We start from the raw sequence: 26,187 nt of genomic DNA, 5'->3' as shown, positions 1-26,187 counted from the left end.
GAAAACCTAGTAAAATGCAAAACAAGTACTTATATTACATTACATATTTTTGTGAACAGTTTTCTGATAACTCTAAACAATGAAAATATACTTCTCGGCATGCCCGAGTTCTTGTTACTCGTAATTTTTCAAACCTTATTGGCATCGTTGTTCAAACATCGTCCTTGGTACACTTGTTTCATGTGCTGTTTTCATATTTACGTTTTGCACATCTGATCTGGAAGTTAAGGGGAACGCGCTAACTATACGCTACCTGGCTGCTGGCGCACCTCGACGCAGCCCGGTTGGTTCACGTCCGCTGCTTCGCTCCTCCCTACCTCTCCGCCACACCGCGATACTCCCGCGGCACATCTAATTTTATGACTATTTATTTGGTCAATTTTGGCGTTTAAACTTGCGCTGGGTACATGCAGTTTTCACCTTGGCATTCTACTGCCTCCCACGAATGTTCCTACCAAATTTCAACCGAATCCGAGTGTAACACATGTATGTGTTCCCTCGTAAGATTATTACCAATATCTTCCATTTTTTAAAATATTTTTGCACAACTATATAATCTGAGTGATAATACGTACGTAAACGAGGAATAAACAAAGCCTGGCGCGCTTTCACCTGTGACAATGACCACTGGCCAGTCAGTGGCTTCGGAAGAATACTGTGGCGCCACATGGTGGCATACAGTAAAAATACATAGCTGGAATAGACCCTGAAGTTCGCCCTTCACGTAGCACCAATTTTACGCGCATAGATGTCACAGCTGATTATCTACGGCGCATCGCCTGAAACTCAACTGTGCCGCCATATGGCGTCACGCCAACTCGGATTTCAAGAACTGTGTGCCGCCATATGGCGTCATGCCATCTCAAATTTGAAGACCACCGTGACGCCATATGGCGGCACGTGGCACCCAACGTGTTAATGAGCCATGTTGCAAATTTGACACAGTTAATGAACTGAGACCGGGTGAGTTGGCCGTGCGCGTAGAGGCGCGTGGCTGTGAGCTTGCATCCGGGAGATAGTAGGTTCGAATCCCACTATCGGCAGCCCTGAAGATGGTTTTCCGTGGTTTCCCATTTTCACACCAGGCAAATGCTGGGGCTGTACCTTAATTAAGGCCACGGCCGCTTCCTTCCAACTCCTAGACCTTTCCTCTCCCATCATCACCACAAGACCTATCTGTGTCGGTGCGACGTAAAGCCCGTAGCAAAAAATGAACTGAGAATTTATTTTTATGTCTGTGCTTTTCTTACAGGTGATAGTTTTTCACAAATGTGAGCTAATTTCTATAAGTTAATAATTTCCAAGCTTAAGCTTTCATGATCATGTTATGCTTGAAATAGATTTTCAGCTTGTTACGTCATGTCGTGTACAGAGAGTTTCTCCCATCGGTTGGCCGGCAGGCACGCCCAGCTTATCTGCCTCCCGTTGACTCATCACTCCCCACTCTGCGGTATAGCAACAAGGACAGCACTTCGCTCACTTTAACCAGGCATGATATTAGATAGCAATTAAAATTTAAAAAAATAAGAAGTAACAAAATTACTAATTAAGAATTAAGAAAATAAGATGATACCTCATGACAAGAGATGTTGGAAATGTTCTCCTTCTGCATCCACACATTTCTGGCATTGTCTTAGGAAACTCCGATCCACATGCATAAGTTCATTTTCCATAATTGAGGCTATTTCTCTCCGGATATGTTCTTTCAGTTTGTCCAACATGTGAGAGTTTCTTGCATACACTTTATTTTTTAAGCTCCCCCATAAATAAAAGTCGCAAACAGTTAACTCTGGGGACCATGACGGCCAGAAGTCCGTACTAATAACACAGTCTTCAAAAATGTCCTGAATTAAGTTTAATGCTGTATGCGCGGTGACAAAATCTTGCTGAAAATAGCCATTTCAGCAGTCAGTGTCAGTCAGTTCATCAAAAACCGGTTTTGAGTATGTTATGCTTGTATTTTTGTGCATTAATTGTGCCCTGAAAAAAGATAGGTCCTATAATTCTGTATCCATTCACTGTGCGCCATACTCCAATCCGTTCGTGATGTAGAGGAATTTCATATATGTGAAGGGGTTTTTCGGTACTCCAATATCTGGCATTCTGGGTTGAAACAAACCCTTGTAAATGCAACCATGCTTCGTCGGAGAAAAATATTAAGCATGGATCAATTATTTCATCATAAATGTTTCACAACATCCAATTACAAGAATGTACCTGCTTATCATGATCACGTAGATGCTGTTTTTGTACTCCAGTTACCTTGTATGGTTTCAATTTTATCATTTTTGTTGCCCACCATGCTGAGGCTTCGAAACCCCGGCTTCTTGTCCAAGTCATCTTAGGGATGTTCTAATCTGTCTGCGATTTAATTTACTCTTTCCTCGATAAGTACATGTTTTTTAACACTTCGATTCTAATCGAGTAAAGAACCTGTTCCTCTCAATTTGTTTACATTAGTCTATTTCTTTGTGTTTGGCATTCGTGTGAATCAAGGAAGTAGAGTGATTTTCAAAAAATGGACGAAAAAGAATTTCGTGTGGTGATTAAACATTACTTTATGGAAGGCAAAACGCCTCAGGAAACTAAAGAGAAGCTTGATAAACATTATGGTGACTCTGCACCTTCGATCAGAACAGTTTATAAGTGGTTTCAAAATTTTCGGACTGGCCATATGGGCACAAGTGACGCTGAACTTTCTGGACGGCCTGTGGAGGTTACGAATCCAGAAATCATTGATCAAATCCATGATATGGTGATGGATGACAGAAGAGTTAAGGTGTGTGAGATTGCTAGTGCTGTGGGCATCTCGACTGAACGGGTACATAATATTTTGCATAAACATTTGGACATGAGAAAGCTATCCGCAAGATGGGTGCCGCGATTGCTCACGCTTGACCAAAAACAGAATTGTGTGAAGTGTTGCAAGGATGGTTTGCAGCTGTTCCAGAAGAATCCGGAGGACTTTAAGTGTTGTTTCTTCACTGTGGATGAAACCTGGATATATTACTATACTCCTAAGACCAAACAACAATCTAAACAATGGGTTACCAAAGGGGAATCTGCACCAAAAAAGGCAAAGATCGTTCCTTCGGCCGGAAAGGTTATGGCGACTGTCTTTTGGGATTCGCAAGGGATAATCCTCATCGACTATCTGGAAAAGGGTAAAACTATTACAGGTGCATATTATTCATCGTTATTGGACCGTTTGAAAACCGAGCTGCAGGAAAAACGCCCGCGATTAGTCCACAAGAAAGCCCTTTTCCATCACGACAATGCACCAGCACACATCTCAGCAATTGTGGTTGCAAAATTAATGGAAATAGGATTCCAACTCGTTTCACATCCCCCTATTCTCCAGACTTGGCTCCCTCGGACTACTATTTGTTCCCCAATTTGAAGAAATGGTTGGCGGGACAAAGATTTTATTCAAACAAGTTGATTGCAAACACTAATGGATATTTTGCAGACTTGGACAAATCCTATTATTCGGAAGGGATCAACAAACTAGAACATAGTTGGATGAAGTGTATAAGCCTAAAAGGAGACTATGTCGAAAAATAAAAAGGGTTTACCCCAAACACGCAAGTAGTTTTTATTTTTGCACGGACTTTTCAAACGCCCCTCGTATACCTGGAAATTGTGTTACAAATCACCTAACAACCTCCCTGCAAGACTTTGTTTTCACATAATTATCGTACATAAATACCCTTTCCTCTACCGTGTACACATATGGAGGCATTATGAGAATTATACCGCGAAGTAACACTTCACAACTCGAGAACAGTTGGAGCAACAGATCAACACTTAACACACGTTCTAAGCACGGACTTGTGTGTGCATGCCCGTGCTGTCGTTGCACTGTGTAACAGGAAGTGATGAGACAGTGGGCGTGCCTGCCGGCCAACCGATGAGAGGAACTCGCTGTACATATAGTACATGCTGAAGAGATGTTAAGTACAAAAAAGTGACCAACTGGACACTACAGGACCTAAATCTACAGCCTTTAGATTTTACATCCAGTGCTCATTTGCTTGAGTTATGGTGACCTAGGTCATTCTTTTGTTGTCTGGAATCTGAGCTACAGGTGTGGCACTATGGTCAATACAGGTGACTGGTCTCGTGGTAATAAGCTGAAATTCTGTTTCAAATTTTACAATCTTGTTTAGATCAGCTGTGATGTAACTCATTATATTGCTTTGCAATACATAAATTATACTTTCGAAAAATCCTGAATTTCCCTATAATTTTATATGTTTTTACTTTGCTGAAACTATGTTTGAATTTGCCTGGGTTTCCTTGTAGAATAACATTTTCATCGTCACAAGAGTCAAGTTGTGCTTAACTTATTTTTTTCATATAACTTATTTATTCTATATTTTTAGCCCTTGAATCGCCTGGTCCTTCTGAGAATTATTTTAGTCTGAAAAGATAAATAATCTCCGGATTCTAATTCACTGATTAAATCTGCCATTATAATGCAAGCAAATGGAGACAATAGGTAGCCTGATGGACCAACAGAAGGAAAGTTATAAGGATGGATTGTTTCGAAGCATAATGTAAAGTAATTTATTAAGACATGAATTTGATGAGAAACATTAGTCAGGCATCATCTTGGGTCCATTATCTGCATACATTTTAGTTTCTCTCACTGATGATGGAAATCAAAATATTTGATCTTTTCCTAATGTCTTTCATATTTTGTTGATTTCTATCACAATCCTATCTTGGTAAGTTACAACTTTCATTTTATTTTCTTCATGGCACACTGACACATTGTATCATTCCAATTATAACATATTTGGGGGAATTAGTTTATTCACTTGCTATTTTTTGATAGTAGCTTGTTAAAATAGGTGTCCCTTGTTTTGCGTGAATAATTGCTTCTGTGAAATAGTCATGTGAAATGAGTTGAATTCAGCATGGGTGAGGTAGGGATGGGTATTCTTCATAAGGACTTAAAAAATCAAATCTCTACACCTGCAAGCAAAGGAAATTACTTAACCCATTAATGTACGGTGTCCAACAAATCAAGCATTATTTAAAAAAAGTGTTATATTTATGCATGGTTTTAAGTCCATGATACTTCCTTGTACTTCAGAAAGGCTGTAGCTAACAGGAACCAAGAATATGTTATTCTTCTGTCTTACCATTCATTGTTGAGTCACATTCGTTGCAAACATGTCAGCAAGACAGTACAGAGTTTTGAGCAACAGGTGAGATTTTTTTAATTTATTAATTAACAGATATTTCCAATAATTGTAAGCTTTGAGGCAGGCGATGTGTTGACATTTGAATGACTCTACCAACACACAAAGTTGTCAATTATGTCTTATTATTGCGGTGCCAGAGGCTAGTAAATATAGCTGTCATGAAAATTGGATGCTATGCACAAGGTGTTGTATTGTATCAAACATTTGTATTCCCTTACTAGTTTGATGGTGAGTGAAATATTGAAAGTTTTGAAGGAAGAATCAAAGTTTGGACAGGAGCAGCACGTCAATCCACCTAATGACTGATGTAAAACAGATGATGATAGTGACAGATGAGCATGAGGGTAATCTAAATTACCTTGGTAGAAACCTACTTCTGAGGAAGGTAAATCCATTAAAAACACAAGCCATCATAATAGGATCTAACAAAGCATCAGTATACCGGTTATCAAGATCATTGAAACACCTATAACACTGAAAGTGGCCATTACGAACTTTGGAATAATTTTTGAATAAGTATTTAAGTTGGTCAGAGCACGTAACAGTTTGTCAGCATGTATTCGGTTCATTACACTCACTCTACAAAATGAGGGACTTTCTAACTGTCAAAATCAGGAAACTGCTCGTTCAAGGACTAATACTACCAATATTTTATTATGGTGATATAGTCTATAATTACAGAAGTTGTTCACTTGGTTCTAATCTTTAACGGGTGCATAATGCCTGCATTCAGTTCATTCTAAATGTTCCGCTCCATTCTCATATCAGCCCATTCCTCCATCAGCTGTCCTGGATAAGATTATATGATAGGCCTAAGTACCATGCTGTTTCACTTCTGCACAAAATACTGTGAACAGGTAAACCAGATTACCTCAGAATAGATTTCAACTACCTCTCTCCTTCAGGTAGAGCACCTTCAAGGTCATAAATATGATCCCTGCTGTCCATCCCTATTCAACACAATAGTACATATAACAACTCATTTGTACCGGGGACAGTCATTTACTGTGCATGAGAAACTTAAAGTTGTAAGCGAAGCTGAAATATAGGTAAATCGTGCCGTTGGCAGAAAGTACGATATTGATGAATCATGTATTCGTGATTGGCGGAAGAAGAAGGAAGAACTTCTAAAAAGTAACGGTGATTGCAGAGTGTTCCACGGGCGGAGTGCAGTGTTTTCGGAAATTGAAGAACGACTCCACAAATTTGTGATGGAAAAACGCGAGTTAGGATATGGTGTTTCTAGTGAAATGTGTGAATTGAAAGCACTGGAGATCTCAAAAGAACTCAAAACAGTGTTTTACTGCAAGCCGCCAATGGATCGGAAACTTTTATTGGAGAAAGGGATTGTGCATTCGGAGATGTACGTCTATTTCACAACATCTCCCTGGGGCGTGTGAAGAAAAATGAATGGCCTTTCAGCATCACATTATTCATTTGAGGAAGCAAAATTCTTATTTGCTGTAGCAAATTGAAAATGCTGACCAAACACCTGTCTATTTTGAAATGCCGTTGGAAAATACAGTGGATACGAAGCATTCTAAAAGAATAACCATCAGAACAGGTGGTAACGAAAAGCAACGATGCACGGTAATGTATTAGCAGATGGAACCAAAGTCCCTCCATATATGGTTCTGAAAAGGAAAACGCTTCATAAAGGAAACTTGCAGTCTGGTGTTATTGTTAGAACACATGAGTCTGGCTGGATGGACAGTGCGTTTGTTGAGGACTGGGTGAAGTGCGTTTGGCAACGTCACCTGGGAGCTTTATTACAAAAACGAAACATGCTTGTGTTGGATAGTTACAGAGTACATACAACTGATGCCATAAAAGATATGATGAGGAAAGGAAAAACCAATCTTGCGATAATACCCGGAGGACTCACTTCTCTTCTACAGTCGTATGTGTGCGTGAACTGGCCTTTCAAAACTGCAATGAAACAGTTGTGCACCAAATGGATGTCTGATGGTGATCACGCGTTAACACCAACCGGATGAGTGAAGAGGCTGAAGTGGGACTAATATGCAGCTGGATCAAGACCGCATGGCACGCATTCCCAAGGATCTAGTATCCAAAAGCTTTAAGGAATGTGGAATTTCAAATTCAGTGGACAGTAGTGAGGACTATATTTTTTTCCGTATTTTGCAATCTCAAATTTAGGGTGCGGCAGTATTTGGGATTATGCGGTAGGTTTATGATACTTTAAATTTCAGTTAAATTTCATTTCATGTTAACTTTAAATTATATTAAGTATCCTTTTAATTTTAAGTAGGTATAATGCTCATTATATTATGTTTATGAAGGATTTTAATTATATGGTTTGGCATAATAGCAGGCTTTGTAGATTGAGCTCCACCATGTACAGAATATTGGCTTTAGTTATGCCATATTCTCTTGTGGCTACACAATTATTCTTCATTTCCGCGTGTTTAACAACCATTAACGTAAAATTTGCATTATAATATCTGCAAGAACCCATTGAAACTGCCGGCAGTACCTGTTCCACGTGTGTCTACAATACAACGATCCATCACGAATATATTTCTGCTTTGCAAGTGACTAATCTCATGTTTTAATCCGTATTGAAACCTATTAGATAAAGGTTCAAAATTTAATTGGCCTAACTCTCAAAAAGTAGAAGACGTAATCAATGTAGTAGCAGAAGTTGAATCAAACTTGAATAAATTAACACCAGATATACAAAACGACATCAGATTTGAAGTTAAAAAGAAGCTCCCGGCTTTCGTAAGGGAAATAAACAAAAGTTGTAATCCCACTCTCATAACAGAAATAATGACACTAAAAACAAAACTAAACAAAAATAATGTAGTTGTTACCAAAGCAGACAAAGGTGAAACCACAGTCCTCTTAAATAAAAATGACTATATTGAAAAAACAGAAGAATTCTTTTCAGACAAAACCTACACTGTTGTAAACCAGGATCCCATAAATAAGATTCAACGGAATCTAAAAATTATCCTCAAGAATTCTACTTTTTTATTTAATAAACAAGAACACCAAAAAAATGATAAATATGAATCCAAAGTTACCAACAGCTAGGGCATTGCCCAAATTACATAAATCCAACGTACCCATACGTCCTATAATAAACAGTAGAAATAGTCCCACGTATAAAACATCCAAATTTATACACTATTTCCTCAAAAGACATTACAAATTTAACAACGAATCGACCATCAAAAATTCAATAGAATTTTGTAATAAACTAGGAAAATTCAATTTAAAACCACAACATAAAATGGTTTCATTCGACGTAACCAACATGTATCCAAATATACCGGTTAAAGAAACCATCAATATCATCAAACACAATCTCCTTACATACAGTAAATTAAGTAGATGTGAAATAGATGAATTCGTAAACCTACTGAAATTTGTATTAAACAATAATTACTTCACATTTAATAAAAAGATTTACTATCAAACATGCCTAGCAATGGGAGACCCCACGTCGGGCATACTGGCAGACATATATATGGATCATTTGGAGCAAAACAAAATAAACACAAAAATAAATGGACTTTGCCTTTGGATCAGGTATGTAGACGACACCTTTGTCATAATAGATAGCCAAAAAAATGATAATGAAAAAATCCTAAATTTCTTAAATATTATTCACCCAAATATAAAATTCACGAAAGAAGATGAAACTAACAACTCAATAAACTTCCTGGATATTAATGTAACACGAATAAGAGATAGATTTGAATTTCAAATATTTAGAAAACCATCATATGCTCCTCTAACGATAAAAAATGATTCTCTTCACCCAAAATCACATAAACAGGCGGCTTTTTACAGTTTGGTTTATAGAGCTTTCAAAATCCCCCTTTCAGAGTGTAACTTAAAAAAGGAACTCCACGAACCTACTACGCTGGCGTAGCAGGGGGAGAGGTGATACTCCTACGTGGCGCGTCCCAGGTGGCGGATAGGGGAGTCCTAACCGGCTTGCCGGCGGACTTGAGGGAAATAAAATACCTCTCGCGGACCAAACACACACCCCCTGTGGGTGGGGGAGGCTGACGAATAATACATCCACGGTATCCCCTGCCTGTCGTGCGAGGCGACTAAAAGGGGCGACCAAGGGATGAATGAATTAGAACCATGCAACTACTCTTGATTCGTACCATCATGCGGGGAACACCATGGGTTGCATGTACTTGCGAGTAGTATCACTAACATGGTACGAAATATGTTTGTGATTCGTTGCAGTAAAAAGCCTGGCCTGGTGGATTCCAGTACCCGTGCATCGTACCTATGTGTGCACCACCGCGGGTCTGGGCGTAGCCTATGAGTTGTACCACTATATGTGCAGCACCGTGGGTCTGCGTTGCCTGTGAATAGTACCCACTATGTGAGGAACACCACGGGAATACCGGCGCCCGTGTTTAGTACACCTAGGTGGGGAACCTTCTCCGTTTGCGTTGACTCTGAGTTGGGCCATTGTGTGAGACACACCATAGGTCTGCGTTACTTGTACGTATTGCAATACTTGTGAGTAGTACCATCTTTTGTGGAACACTGTGAGTCTTTGCTACTTCTGGTTAATACCCCAACATGACACATACCATGGTTCTATTTTACTCGCGACATGTACCATTCTGTGGGGCCTTAAACATGGATTTTGCACCCCCTTTAGACACCAAGCATCTTTGTGCTTTATAAGTGGTTCCTTGGTCGGTAATAATGTTATTTTCGTTCTCTATTGAATCCGATCCACTGGTTTTTGTTTTTGTTTGTTTGTTTTGTGTTTTCTTGGGTTCCTGTCCATCCATTCATTCTTCATGACATTTTTTAATTTTTATTTTGGTCAGTGGATGCCTTTGTCATTTTTGTTCTTTCATTTCGTACCATTAGGGGCCGATGACCTTCGATGTTAGGCCCCTTAAAACAACAAGCATCATCATCATCATCAAAAAAGGAACTCAATTTTATAAAAGATCTGGCCTCAATTAATGGATATAAAATAAATATAGTCAATCGGATCATCAATAAAGTAAAACAAAAATTAGTAACTAATCTTACTCCCGAAAAAACTAAGCAGTCCAAATTCGCAACATTTACATTCACCAATCCAGCCATTTTTCAAATAACTAATCCTATCAAAAAACGAGATGTGAATGTAGCATTCAAAACACAAAATACAAACAGAAACATTTTTTTCAACCACAATAGTATAAATTCCAACAATAACCCTTATCTAAGTTCTGGCATCTATAGATTAACATGTGTAGAATGTAAATGTTCATATGTTGGCCAAACTGGCCGTAACTTTCTCACAAGATACTTAGAACACGTTAATGCTACAAAGCACAACAAACATTCTGCGGTGAGTGCTCACATGAGAGAGTCAGGCCACCAATTTACAACCATAGAGAAAGACCTAAAAATTATAAAGAAGATAGAAAAAGGTAAACTAATGACAGAATTAGAAAATATTTATATCCACTTAGACCAGTATTTCAATAAAGAAAAAAATTTAAATGACAAAATTGAAATAAGAAATCCGTTACACGAACAATTACCGAAACTATTAAAGACGCTTAATCTAGAAAAAAGTAATTTTGCCAAAGTTTTCATTCCCAAAACAACTAATAATCATCCAACATTAAAGAACTCAACCCCTCCCTGCGCTCCTACTAGACATTCCCCTTCCAGAACCACACCCACAAACATTTCTCCTCCTACCCCTACTCCCTCCCCTCAACCCCCACCACCTCACTCTTACAACACAAGAAGTAGACACAGAACAGACAGTCACCACATAACCTCGGAAAACTCCAAACCGACAAACAGCAATTGGAGGGGTAAGTGAAGTTTCTAGAAGCACACACTTAACTAGCAACACAAATTCCGATTACTTACAAGATTCCTTTTTTTGTTACAGACATTCAACAAGATAAACCAACCAGCAGCTTTCAATACAAACGTTGATTTACGTCCCTTTCAATCATCCTTATCAAATCCATTAGTTCAACGAACGGTCATTGACATCTATAAGAACATATCTTTTCAACAGCATTCGCCGAGGTCATATGACAAGCATTTAAATTTCTTGAAGACCAACAATTATCCTGTTACAAGTTCAATCATCAAATTGACGAAAATGAATCTTTATAGACTCTTATCCACAAGGGATAAATAACTTTTTTACCAGATCTCATTGCCAAGAAAATCCTCAAATTTAGCTCCTAAGATTGATTTTCACGTCTTTCTAAGATTTTGGACATGATATGTATATTTTTATTTTATATTTTAGTACTCTCTCTTCCATAATTTTAATGTATCTTCCTATTAAGCACATGTAATTAAGCCATGTATACAAAGATTTTATATTTTATGATATTCTAATAGAATAAGTTTTAAGTTTGTCAAAAATGTTCTAAGAGTTCTTAAGTCATTATTTACGTAAATAACAATTATTCGAGATTCAGATTTGGCTGATGATGCTCTATAAAGGAGCGAAACATGTCCCATATATAACTTTTTAACTAATGAAGTTATTTTAAACTAGCAAGATACCCGTGCTTCGCTACGGTATTATATTGAAATTTATAATTGAATGCTTAACGTTTTATATGTAATCCTCCAAAATTCGCGAATTAAGTCGTTTTCTGAGAGAATCCGCCAAAATTCGCGATCTGACTCGTTTTCTGAGAGATTACAGCATAGTTCCTCACATTTTTCAATCTTTCTTTCCAGCAATCGATTTCGTACTTCCCGGGCTAGGTCCAGGTATTCCACGCGGTCAGTTAGGTCCCTAAATCTTTGCCATCTTTCCTTATAAGCATTTTTAGTATGGACCAATTCCTGAAGGAGATCCGGCATTGTGTCGTCTTGGGTGCCTTGGCGGTACTGAACCCGCGGCCGGACTGTATTCGTAGACATTACCAGGCCAGGACCCGTTTCCAGCGCGGTCTGCACAATTTGACGACGGTCCAGAACATTATTATTATTATTATTATTATTATTATTATTATTATTATTATTATTATTAGATGTTCTGGACCCCGCAGAAAGACACAAGACTGTTACCTGGCGGCAAATTACATATGCTGCCATTGTCATTGTTGAGAATGTGACCAGCACCATTGTCGCGCGTAGGCAAGTGTGCGGGATTTCTGGCGATACGAATGACATACTTCCGTGCATTATTGAACTTATTATAGAGGTGAACAATTTGACGGTCAATCTCATTCCTACCGCTTATTTCAAATGTGTTTAAATTTTCATTTATATGCCAGGAGAGTCTACCGTAATCTAAGAACGTTCTCCGAAGGAAAAGATGGCTGTTGAAATCAAACCCAGGAAAGATTAAAATGATCGGTTTATGATCAGAATAAGTACATCGAAAATCTACAGCCTGTTTCCAGTCATACGACAGGGAATGAATAAAGCCCCATCTAGCGGCGACAATAGGAAATGTGCCGGCTGCCGAAGCACTCCTCTGGGCCAATGATCGATGAATGACAAATGAAATGAAATATTGGACAGTGTTGCTGGAATGAATGATGATAGCGAAAACCGGAGTATCCGGGGGAAAACCTGTCCCGCCTCCGTTTTGTCCAGCACGAATGTCACATGGAGTGACCGGGATTTGAACCACGGAACCCAGCTGTGAGAGGCCGGCTTGCTGCCACCTGACCAACGGAGGCTCCTTGTAAGTACATTATGAACAGTAATATCAATTGGTCTCACCTCCTTTTACATCCCACCGCCATTAAGTTTATTTACCCCCCCCCCCTCCAAAAAAAAAGAATTAAAAGAAGGCGTGTTTCTTTATGTTTAAAGGAGATTCCAAACACCAGTGTTAACGGCTATTACCTTCAGTTTTGAGATATAAGTATCCCCATAAGAATAATCTTTTTTTCACTTCCTTTCAGCCCCCCCCCCCCCCCAAGTGAAATTTCCAGCAAAAATACTTGTTTCTTTAATAGTAAAGGACCTTCTAAATACCAATTATCACGACTATAACTTCTTCAGGTTTTGATTTATGTGTCCTCATGAAAGGAATTCAACTCCTTTTCACTCCCGCCCCGCAAGATGCCCCCCCCCCCCCGAAAAAACGCATTTTTCTTTGTTTTTAAAGGAAATCCAAATACCAATTTTCACGTCTGTAACAACCTTATTTTTATTAGATGTATGTATTCTCATACAATTAAGTCAATTAATTTTTCAATTATTTCACCCCCCCCCCCCCTCCATCATTGGATTTTCCGAAAATGCGTGTTTCTTTACTTTCAAAGCAGATTTCAAATATCAAATTTCACGTCTGTAACATCTTTATTTTTGAGATATCAGTAGCCTAATTAAAAGAAATCAAAACCATTTTCAGTCACTTTAACCCCCCCTCACCACCACCACCACCACCACCACCACCACCACCACCCAAGTGGTATTTCCTAAAACTAAAAATACACGTTTCTTTATTTTTAATAGAGGTAAAAATACCATTTTTCACTTCTGTATAACATGTTACGTTTTTTGAGATATACTGTAGAAATTCTCATTTTATAATTTCACCCCTTTTTACTTCCCCTTAAGGGGAGTTTCCAAAAACAAATCACCTTTCTTTACATTTACAGGAAATTCCAAATACCCACTTTTTACGCCCGTAACATTTTACGTTTCTCAGATATTCTGTAGATATAGTCTTTCGAAAAATTCACCCCAATTTGTCACTCCTGTTTAACCGCCATTAATTGGATTTTCCAAAAACGAAAAAATACCTGCTTCTTTATTTTTAAAGTAGATCCCAAATACCAATTTTCAGCTCTGTAATATCTTCAGGTTCTGAAATATATGTAGCCTCATTAAAGGCACTCAACCCCTTTTTCACCCTTTTCCACCCTTCCCATTGGGATTTTCCGAAAACAAAAAATACGTGTTTCTTTATTTATAAAGGAGATTCCAAAAATGCCAATTTTTACATCTGTAAACTTTAAAAGTTTTGGGATATAATACACTCATTTTAAAAATTCACCCCTTTTCACCCCCCCCCCCATTAAATGGATTTTCCAAAAACAAAAAATACGTGTTTCTTTATTTTTAAAGGAGATCCCAAACACCAATTTTCAGGTCTGTAATATCTTCAGTTTCTGAGATATAAGTATCCTCAGTAAAAACATTCAACCCATTCCCCCCCCCTTTTCCCCCTCCTATTGGGATTTTCCAAAAATAAAAAAATACGTGTTTCCTTATTTTTAAAGAAGATTCTAAATACCAATTTTTACATCTGTAAACTTTAAAAGTTTTGAGATATAGATGCAATCATTTTAAAAATTCACCCCCTTTTCACCCTCCCATTAATTGGATTATCCAAAAACAAAAAAATACGTGTTTCCTTATTTTTAAAAGAGATCCTAAATACCAATTTACAGGTCTGTAATATATTCAGTTTCTGAGATATGTGTATCCTCATTAAAGGCATTCAACCCATTTTTCACCCTTTTTCACCCCTCCTATTGGGATTTTCCGAAAACAAAAAAATACGTGTTTCCTTATTTTTAAGGGAGATTCTAAATACTAATTTTTACATCTGTAAACTTTTTAAGTTTCGAGATATAGACACACACATTTTTAAATTTCAACCCCCTTTTCACCCCCTTAGCGATGGAATATCCAAAAATCCTCTCTTAGCGAGCATTTACATCTTAATATGAATGTATTCCCAAAATTTCATTTCATTATGTCCAGTAGTTTTGGCTCGGCGATGATGAATCAGTCAGTCAGTCAGTCAGTCAGGACAAGCTATTTTATATATATAGATGTGACAACATTGTAATGTATTGAACAGGTGGATCATAATAAAACTTTATTATTATATATTTCTGCTGTCTATAAAACAGTTAGGCCTACTGTTACTAAGCGTCAGGTTCAGTAGACTATAAAAGGCTAAAAAGGGTCCTCCTATTCAATACAATAAAACTGGAACTAGTTTCGACCCCATATATATTGGGTCATCTGCAGCCACACTCCAATTGGAAGACATAAGCAGCATATATAACCAATAATGATACAAACACTGATATGACACAATTTATAGTCTTAATTTAAACCATTGATGAAGTCTGAATAACATATCTACACATTAAACCAAATAACACATCATAAATGATGTGGTTGATGGCGAACTATTTTGTCGTTTCTACAGCAGCTATTGTTTTTGAGTTGATCTGGGAGTTATCCTTTTCTGTGTAAACACTGATATAATTTAAACCATTGATGAAGTCCGAATATCATATCCACATTTTAAACTAAGTAACACATCAAGAATGTTGTGGTTGATGGCGAACTATTGTCATTTCTACAGCAGCCATTGTTTTTGAGTTGATCTGGTAGTTGGTATCCTTTTCTGTGTAGACGAGCAACTTGATTGATATTCATGTTTGTTCAATAGTAATACCGGTATGGGTCAAGACTTACGTAGCTTTAAGGGGAACATTCGTACTTTGAATAGGTTTTCCTTATTATCAATGTAGTGATCTATTGTTTAATTTATTTGGAGGTGAATGTCTGAAAAGAAAATAATTTGAAGTAAATAATTGAGAATATAAGGGAAGCAAGAAGATCAAGATAAGTATGTATAGGTATATGAGACCCACCCCTATGTTGTTCATAAGTTATGTGCACTTGGTACGGAGACCAACACCAGACTGATTGTTGAGAGGGAGCAGGAGTATAGCTTATGATAGCAGGGATTGGAGGAGGGATGTGTGAGGAGGGGCGGGTGGTGGGCAAGTAGGTAGATTTGAACTGATTGGTGGACTTGTCTTTTTTCCATTTATATTTTGTGTATATAGGGATGAGAATATCGAATAGGATATTAGATTTTTCATTAATTTCATTAATATTATGGTTAGGGTTGAAGTATTGTTCTAAATGTATGTAACAATTCTCCAATATGTTAAGCATGGTGCCTTTCTACTTTTAAAATGCTTTTATAAGACAATATACAAACTAATGTTATTGAATAGGTGGACCCTTCCTACCGTTTGATAGTGATCAATGGAATTCATAGCTTATGAGGTTCAGTAGATGCATAATAACGTTGTCATTGAGACACCGTAGCCTTTCTAAGGATCACATCCTTGCTATTCCAATTTGAACGACATTTCCTGCACCGCTGGGGGTCGGAAGAACTGTACATTATGGTCGACCTTGCAGTTAGCTCAAGAGAGTAGGCCTAATGGTTTGATGTCATTGTCTGGGCTTGAGAAACATTTCTGTAAGAGGCTCAAGAGAGTAGGCCTAATGTTTTGATGTAATTCTGTGGATTTGAGAAACATTTCTGTAAGAGGCTAGTAGAATACCATTCTGTCTGCACTATTTTGCAAGAACCCGTGAGGTTACACAAAGGCACTGTCCAATCGACTGCCATGACTAGCGATGTATAATAAAGATGCAGAAATGGAAAGTCGGGTTTTATGCACGTGGTTACCATGGTAGCTGCCAGTGGTGTTCATTACTGTTATGTTGCAAATGCAAGACGACCTGTGATTTTTCAAAGGAAATTCTGAGAAAAAAACGTTGCCTTGGGATTCGGAGAAATATGGTACCTCTTTTTCCTATAACATTTGCTTTGCCAGTACTGGAGTTTTAGTTCTACACCTTCCCTTTGACTGGCATGCAGCACAGTGCTGCCTTCTTAAAGTGGTGTGTGCACAAAGTCACGTGCCATGCATAGGGTTACTGTGAAATTGCTACTGATTGGGATTTTTAAAAGTATATATTTTTAAGTTGCATCATAGTAAAATCCGTTAAAGTGAGAATACATGTAGTGAGGGATACCTGTATAATCCTTTCATTTTACTTTGAAAATACATTGCAAATTTTGTGTAAGTGGCTGAGTTTTGATTTCTTGCATACTGAACTAATATATCTGAAGTAATACAAAGATACATATTTTTTACAGGTTAGTGCCTGTGTTGAGATACTGTGCAAATACTTGCAGAACATTATATTGAATCCTACAGAAGAAAAATACCAAAAAATACGGATGTCCAATAGAGCATTTCAAGAACGTGTTGCACCTATAGAAGGGTCCCAAGACTTTCTGTTAGCTGCTGGATTTCAGATTCGTAAACAAGCTTTCCAGGACAGTGAAGATGATTTCTTAGTTTTTTCAAAAGATGGTGATGATAGCATAGAAAACTTACAGGTTTGTATTGAATAGGGCTTTGTTAGGCTAGTGCTTGTAATTAATAAGAGTGTTATTTTCATTGAAAATTACTTAAATTGGAATATAAAATTCAGTAGTTAATATTGTTATTTTTAGCTGGACACTCTAATGTGTGAGCAGTAAATTAAATTATTAATAAATTCATTAATAGTTCAGTGAAATAATATTTAACATAATAATACTTAATTTGGGGATATTAGGCCTCATAATGTTAATAATTTGCTGACGTGTTTCAATCCTGCAACCAAGATCGTCTTCAGAGCAATAACAAATAATGTATTGGCAACTGTCACTCCATAGCAACCAGACTAAAGGTAGAGAGACCCTGTTAAAAATATAGTACATTCCAGGGCCTGCAGAGTTAAGGAGAAAATGTTTACAGTTAACTATGGAGGGTAGTGTATAGCCATCACCTTTGTTAAAAAAATTTGGGTGTTTAGCAATTTCTATCGCCTCATGAATGATTCTAGGTATATAATGTTCATCATCATCATCATCATCATCATCATCATCATCTGTTTACCCTCCAGGTTCGGTATTTCCCTCGGACTCAGCGAGGGATCCCACCTCTACCGCCTCAAGGGCAGTGTCCTGGAGCTTCAGACTCTTGGTCGGGGGATACAACTGGGGAGAATGACCAGTACCTCGCCCAGGCGGCCTCACCTGCTCTGCTGAACAAGGGCCTTGTGGAGGGATGGAAGATTGGAAGGATAGGCAAGGAAGAGGGAAGGAAGCGGCCGTGGCCTTAAGTTAGGTACCATCCCGGCATTCGCCTGGAGGAGAAGTGGGAAACCACGGAAAACCACTTCCAGGGAATCGAACCCACCTCTACTCAGTTGACCTCCCGAGGCTGAGTGGACCCCATTCCAGCCCTCGTACCACTTTTCAAATTTCGTGGCAGAGCCGGGAATCGAACCCGGGCCTCCGGGGGTGGCAGCTAATCACGCTAACCACTACACCACAGAGGCGGACGGTATATAATGTTTCTCTTCATAAATTACAGAAGTTGCATCAAAAATGATTTGATGGTCAGTTTGTATGGGATGTTCTACCACAGTAGACTTCTCTGGCTGGCAAAGATGTAAGTGGCTGCAATGTTCTTCGACCCTCGTTGCTACCTTCCTACATGTTTGGTCAACATAAACCGATTGACATGAGTAAGGAATCATATATATTCCAGCACACTTTAAACCAATAGGATCTTTGACAGATCGCAAGCAATTGCTTACGATGATATTAGACTTTAGAATGGACTTGACCGAGCTCGATAGCTGCAGTCGCTTAAGTGCGGCCAGTATCCAGTAATCTGGAGATAGTGGGTTCGAGCCCCACTGTCGGGAGCCCGGAAGATGGTTTTCTATGGTTTCCCATTTTCACACCAGGCAAATGCTGGGGCTGTATCTTAATTAAGGCCACGGCCGCTTCCTTCCACTTCCTAGGCCTTTCCTATCCCATCGTCAACATAAGACCTATCTGTGCCGGTGCGACATTAAGCAAATAGAAAAAAGAAGAAGAAGAATGGACTTGATAATTGTACCTTCTTCTACCGAGCTCGATAGCTTGTCACCTGAGTGTGGCCAATGTCCAGTATTTGGAAGATAGTGGGTTCGAACCCCACTGTCGGCATTCCTGAAGGTGGTTTTCCGTGGTTTACCATTTTCGCACCAAGCTAATGCTGGAGCTGTACCTTAATTAAGGCCACGGCCGCTTCCTTCCCACTCCTAGCACCCCGCCCTGTCCCATCGTCGCCATAAGACCCATCTGTGTCAGTGCGACGTAATGTAAAAAAAAAATGGTACCTTCTGAGAATATTGCTGATCCTATCCGTAACACATTGTACATTTGGTAAGGTCAGACTCAAAGGACGAGAATCCAGTGACAATCTGTCTTTTGGCTTAGGATGTAGTACTTCGTCAATCTGTTTCCTTGAGTAGCCATTGCTCAGGAATGTTTTGGTTAGGAACTCAAGTTCACCATTTAATTTATCCTCCTCACAAACCTCCCTTGCTCGGCATTAAGCACAGCATGCTTTTGGCAAGGATGGTGATGAGAGGACGTTTCTGAGACACAACGTAAGACAGATAAAATTTGGATTAGGGATGAAATTACATTCCTATACAGGAATAAATCCTTCCTAAACAACAGATTATACGAAACACGTTTAGATACTGCGCATTTGAATGGACTTTGTTTCAATCGCATCGACGTAAATGGAATATTTAAAGATATGAACTTCATTAATGTTTCCGTATTGAACTGAGATCAACAATAAGATATCTCTTACCGGGCGAGTTGGCCGTGCGCGTAGGGCCGCGCGGCTGTGAGCTTGCATCCGGGAGATAGTAGGTTCGAATCCCACTATCGGCAGCCCTGAAGATGGTTTTCCGTGGTTTCCCATTTTCACACCAGGCAAATGCTGGGGCTGTACCTTAATTAAGGCCACGGCCGCTTCCTTCCAACTCCTAGGTCTTTCCTATCCCATCGTCGCCATAAGACCTATCTGTGTCGGTGCGACGTAAAGCCGCTAGCAAAAAAAAGATATCTCTTAGGTTCAACCTTTTCGATACTAATTAGGTACGTGTTTATGTTACAAATACCTTTTATTCAACTTGGGGACCGGTTTTGACATATATAATGTCATCATTAGCCATAAAATCACAAATATATAAGCAAAGAAATACTCTGTAACTGACCATTCACACACCATGTGTCATAACAGAAGAGTAACGACTTAATAATTAAATCTGGCGCAGTGACACATTGAAATAAACATAAAGTCTCTCACTATTCAAAGAATGAAAGAAGGCTCCGATAGGCTTCCATTTACATAGCTATTCCGTTTTTCTGCACTTAATTTTCATCCCCATGACACTACGGCCTTTATTTAGTATTAAAAACTTCATTTTTTGTCCGTATTGACTAAAGATTTTACAATGCTTGGTAAAGCTAAAGGTTCCACCTATTCAATAGATTATCATAATGGTCTGTTTAGAACATTTTTGAATGTTCTTTGCTATTAAACTTTCAATGGCTGATGATGGCATAGTGGATTGCCAAAACCGGTCCCAAAGATGTATTTTACAATAAGTTAAATAAATATGTTACCAAGCATTGTAAAAACTACAGCCTTTGTAGGACCTTGGCCTACCAAGCGACCGCTGCTCAGCTGTTATTCTTGGCTTTCTAGACCGGGGCCGCTATCTCACCGTCAGATAGCTCCTCAATTCTAATCACATAGGCTGAGTGGACCTCGAACCAGCCCTCAGGTCCAGGTAAAAATCCCTTACCTGGCCGGGAATCGAACCCGGGTCCTCCGGGTAAGAGGCAGGCACGCTACCCCTACACCACCAGTAGAAAATCTTAATAGTATTAATCTCACCCCAGCAGAACTTAACATATTGAGTAAGGGTCCCAAACATAATTGGGAAATACCTCTTTCCAAGAATGACCTAATTAATACTTTGACCGAAACAGAATTTGCTATCACGAAACTTCCGATAGATAAACAAGATAAGATCAGAATCAAAGTTAAAGATAAATTACAAAACTTTTGAATACAACCCAGGAAAATAAGACCGTAAAAAATGACATTAAAAATCACCGAATTAATTTTCGTAAGAAAATTAAGGACAATCATTTATTCATTACCAAGGCAGATAAAGGGAACGCAACAGTAATTTTGGACAAGAATGACTACATTTATAAAACCTACACATTCTTTAATGAGAACTAACTTCCAGTCATCAAAGAAGACCCTACGTCTAGAATTCAAAGAAACCTCAAAAGCTTATTAAAGAATATCACATTCTTGTTAGATAACAATGAAACTTCTAAATTTACAAATATGAATCCAAGGTTACCTATGGCTAAAGCCTTATACATGATACATAAGGCTGGTGCCCCCCCATCAGACTTATAATCAGGTTTAAGAAGTCCCACTTACAAGTTATCTCATTTTGTGCAAAAAAATTCCTTAAATCTCATCATCTTCAAGCAAAACTTGAATTAAAAACACTAGAATTGGTAATTAAAAGAAATAAGTTTCATAATGATAGATCCGTATTGAACTGTGATTACAATAGAGTAAAATAATATATTATTATTGGTCCACCTTTTCAACACAAAATGAAAATTACATAGGGACTAGTTTCGACCTAGTAATAGGTCATCATCAGCCTGAAGTAAATTAAAGCGTAAATATCGAAGAAAACATAAACAATGTAAACACAAGTACAGTCTTTTTAAAGGTACATACCATGTGGGAAGTTGAGTAGAGATATATTAAAAATAATAACTCTTCCAATTGACGAAGCACTGAGCGGAAGTTATGTAAAGTTCGGTGCGCCGTATATTATAAAAGACCACTGTGCACTAAATGATGTAATAAAGAACAATAGTAGGTTGAATGCTGGCTTCTTCTTAGCTGTTGTATATTCGAAGAAGATTACGTCGTATTTTATAAGGTATTGATAGACGTCAAAATACATGGATGTTGGAAAGGCTCTTCAGTTTTTTGGAACAAGGCAATTGTTGCGCGTGGAGGCTTAGGAAACCAGAGAAGCGCTATATTATGTTAAAAAATAGAGATCCTTAAAAAAGTCCCGAGCGTCGTATAAATTGTGGAAATGGAAATCGAAAAAACTTGGTTCGTAAGCGATAATGTTGTTCATTCAGAGATCAATTGAAAATAAAGAATCGTAACATTGTCTTCTCAAGATGTTTATAAATTAGAATTAATAGACGATGCGAAGTATGATACTAGGAGAAAGCTCTTCTGCTTCTGGAATCTTGAAGGACGATGGATGTTTCACGAGGTGGAATAACATATATGGAGTTAAATAAAGGTGGATATAAATTCGCAGTTCAATGCGGACCATAAATTTGATTCTGAATAAAAGACAGTAAGTTTTTTTTTTTTAAATATGTCAAAAGGAAAATTTAAGCATGATGTGATGAGCTGAAGAGAGAAACGGAGGTAGGAAAGGATCAAAGGAAATTTTGAGGAGGTGAGGGAAGAAAAATGAAGGTAGGAGAAGAATATATATAAAAAAAATTTTTTAGCTGAAGAGAAACCTTTATTTTCCTTCCTTCACCTCCTCAAAAATTTCCTTTGATCCTTACCTACCTCCGTTTCTCTCTTCAGCTAAAAAAAAAAAAAAAAATTTATATATATATATTCTTCTCCTACCTTCATTTTTCTTCCCTCACCTCCTCAAAATTTCCTTTGATCCTTTCCTACCTCCGTTTCTCTCTTCAGCTCATCACATCACGCTTAAATTTTCCTTTTGACATATTTAAAAAAAAAAACTTCCTGTCTTTTATTCAGAATCAAATTTATGGTCTGCATTGAACTGCGAATTTATATCCACCTTTATTTAACTCCATATATGTTATTCCACCTCGTGAAACATCCATCGTCCTTCAAGATTCCAGAAGCAGAAGAGCTTTCTCCTAGTATCATACTTCGCATCGTCTATTAATTCTAGTTTATAAACATCTTGAGAAGACAATGTTACGATTCTTTATTTTCAATTGATCTCTGAATGAACAACATTATCGCTTAAGAACCAAGTTTTTTCGATTTCCATTTCCACAATTTATACGACGCACGGGACTTTTTTAAGGATCTCTATTTTTTAACATAATATAGCGCTTCTCTGGTTTCCTAAGCCTCCACGCGCAACAATTGCCTTGTTCCAAAAAACTGAAGAGCCTTTCCAACATCCATGTATTTTGATGTCTATCAATACCTTAATATATAAGTAATAATAATAACAACGTAAACGTTTCCACCTTTTCAATACTACAATATATTCACAAAATTACAAATTACACGGTACTAGTTTCGACCCATCTAGGGGTCATCATCAGCCGTATTGGAGCAAAGATCATTTGTGGCGAAATCCTAAGAAAATGTTATTTTAAAGAATAACAAGTGAAATGAGATGTTATGGTAATAGTTAATAATACAAGGAATATACATACTAAGAGGTTTTAACAAAGAATAAAGTATAAATGGGGTGTTGTAAAAATTATAATCATGGAAATCAGTAAGTTCTTGTATTGAAATGAAATATGGCTTAGGAAGAGGGCTTAAGGTGGGGCTGAAGGGTGCGGGAGAAAGTGTAACTGTCTTGGAAAAGTACCTTTGATTAAATTTAGGATTGAGTTTAGGTTGGCTGCATTATTGTTTCTGAGGAAAGTGATAAATAGATCGAAGAGTATGTTGGGTTTCTCTGAGATTTCATTGAGATTGTGACTGGCATTAAAGTATTGGTCTAGGTGTATGTAGTAATTTTCCATTATGTTGAGTAAAGGGCCCTTGTTTGCTAATACGAGGATGTCCATGTCTTGTTCAATATTGGTGAAATTATGGTTATAATCTTGCATGTGTTGGCCGATGGCTGAAAACCTGTTGTATTTTATTGCGTTAGTGTGCTCGTGGTATCTGATAATAAAGTTTCTCCCTGTTTGCCCGATGTAGGTTTTTTTACAGGTGGTACATTTGATCCTTATAAAATACGACGTAATCTTCTTCGTATATACAACAGCTAAGAAGAAGCCAGCATTCAACCTACTATTCTTCTTTATTACATCATTTAGTGCACAGTGGTCTTTTATAATATACGGCGCACCGAACTTTACATAACTTCCGCTCAGTGCTTCGTCAATTGGAAGAGTTATTATTTTTAATATATCTCTACTCAACTTCCCACATGGTATGTACCTTTAAAAAGACTGTACTTGTGTTTACATTGTTTATGTTTTCTTCGATATTTACGCTTTAATTTACTTCAGGCTGATGATGACCTATTACTAGGTCGAAACTAGTCCCTATGTAATTTTCATTTTGTATTGAAAAGGTGGACCAATAATAATATATTATTTTACTAGAATTAGTAGACAAAATTAAGTTTTGAACATTTCACCTCATTGCACCATGCATTTCTCTGACATAGTCAATATATATATACAAGTATACTTAACAAAAGTATATTTACATGAATAAAAATCAATTTAAGAAAACACAGCAGGCTTAGGCCCGGTTTCATCAACACATGTTAGTACTTAACAAGGTGTTAAATCATTTTAACATACGATTTAAGAAAATTTGCGTTTCATCAACAACTGTTAACATTAACAAATGTTAAACTGCGTATTTAAGTTAACATCAGCCATTTCCAATGTTAAATGGCTAACATTAGCATTGCGGAATTGCTCTATTTAGATCTTTTACAAAACAATCCTGATCGAAGAAGAGTTCAGCGACGTAATGACTTTTGAAAATTTGACGGATGCGGAATTTCTTCATAGATACAGGTTATCGAAAATAGTCGTTGCTAAGGTTGTTGAAGAAATTCCAGTGAGGTTAGAATATCCTACGAAGAGAAACTTAACCTCTTTCTCCAATGTTGCAGGTACTGATAATATTACGATTTTTTGCTACTGGTTATTTTCACATAATAGTCGGAGACAATGCTGGAATTTTTAAAGCCACTGTTAGTAGAGTTGTTTGACGAGTGTCTGCAGCAATAGCATCCATGAGGAGGAGGCATATAACATTACATTCCCTTCAGTAGAAGATCGTCAGCAAATTATCTGCGAGTTCTATGAAATAGATTTCTATGAAATAAGCCGTTTTCCTAGTGTTTGTTCTAGGTGCAATAGATTACACAGATGTAAGAATCCAATCACCTGGAGGCAATTGGGCTGAAATATATCGTAATCGGAAGGGATATTTCTCTGTTAATGTTCAGGTGATTAATGAGCCTAACCTCCAAATCAGGGATATACTTGCTAGGTGGTCTGGTTCTGCACACGACAATACAATATTTAATAACTCCCATATCGGAGCACAGTTTGAAGTTGGACAATTAACGATGTGATTTTGTTAGGTGACAGTGGATACCCGCTAAAAAAGTATCTGTTAACCCCATTGAAACCATCGCTGACTTTCTCCCACGCCTCGTCCTTTTCTTTTATCGTCAAGCCTTCCGTGCGCTTGCACTCAATAACTTATATACATTTACTAACTAATTCAATTAACAACTCTTTTTCGAAGGAGGAAAAATTAGAACTACGATTCCGTTTCACTTCTCGCGCCATATATTACAGCTGTTCGCAAACAAAAGCGCATCGGTGCGCGCTGTAAAACAGCATGTTCGTACCACTGCCTCCTTGATTCGCACCAGTTCGCAATATTGGGAGAGTTAACAGTCGATTAGTTAACATTTCACAAAAAAAGTTTGATGAAACGCAAGAAACCTAGCATGATGTTAAAATTTTAACTCCGTATTAACTAACTACTTGTTAGTATATATTTAACATGTGTTGATGAAACCAGGCCTTAGTGGACAAGAAATAGAATTTATGCATATAGTGGAGTTAGTTTCTTATAATAATAATTTTACGTTTACAACGTAATTTATCAGCAGAAGGCCTACCAATGGGAGCACGAACCTCAGGAGCCGTGGCCGATATACATTTGGATTATCTCTAAGAAAAAAAAAAAAACATTTCAGTACCCTGAAAGGAATTATTTATTGGGCACGTTTTGTAGACGACGTCTTAACTATCTTAGAACAACAAGTTACTAGCAGCGAAAATGTCCTTAATTACCTTGATGAGATAGATCCACATGTGAAGCTCACTAAAGAATTAGAAAATGTGTGCTCACTCAATTACTTACACCTTCAGATTATTCGCAGTAGCAACAGTAATAAATGATACTTTAAAATATTTAGAAAATCATTGTAAACCGGTAACAGCATT

The 26,187-nt window shown here is 37.7% G+C and overlaps 1 protein-coding gene across 5 annotated transcripts in view; it reads left to right on the top strand.

The window, feature by feature from the left end:
* Window positions 1-26,187, top strand: part of Gint3 (GDI interacting protein 3) — a 132,475-nt gene that overhangs the window by 48,008 nt on the left and 58,280 nt on the right. For all 5 annotated transcript variants that reach the window (XR_010859780.2, XR_010859781.2, XM_067145167.2 and 2 more), the window contains one exon: window positions 17,149-17,394. Coding sequence is in view for 3 of the 5 variants with exons in the window: in XM_067145167.2 (XP_067001268.2) it covers window positions 17,149-17,394 (246 nt within the window). In the remaining 2 variants the exon portion in view is untranslated. The remainder of the gene's footprint in view (window positions 1-17,148; window positions 17,395-26,187) is intronic.

Source organism: Anabrus simplex, chromosome 4 (genome assembly GCF_040414725.1).
Source record: "Anabrus simplex isolate iqAnaSimp1 chromosome 4, ASM4041472v1, whole genome shotgun sequence".
Taxonomy (NCBI): Eukaryota; Metazoa; Arthropoda; class Insecta; order Orthoptera; family Tettigoniidae; genus Anabrus; species Anabrus simplex.
This window is presented reverse-complemented; position numbering and strand designations above follow the sequence as displayed.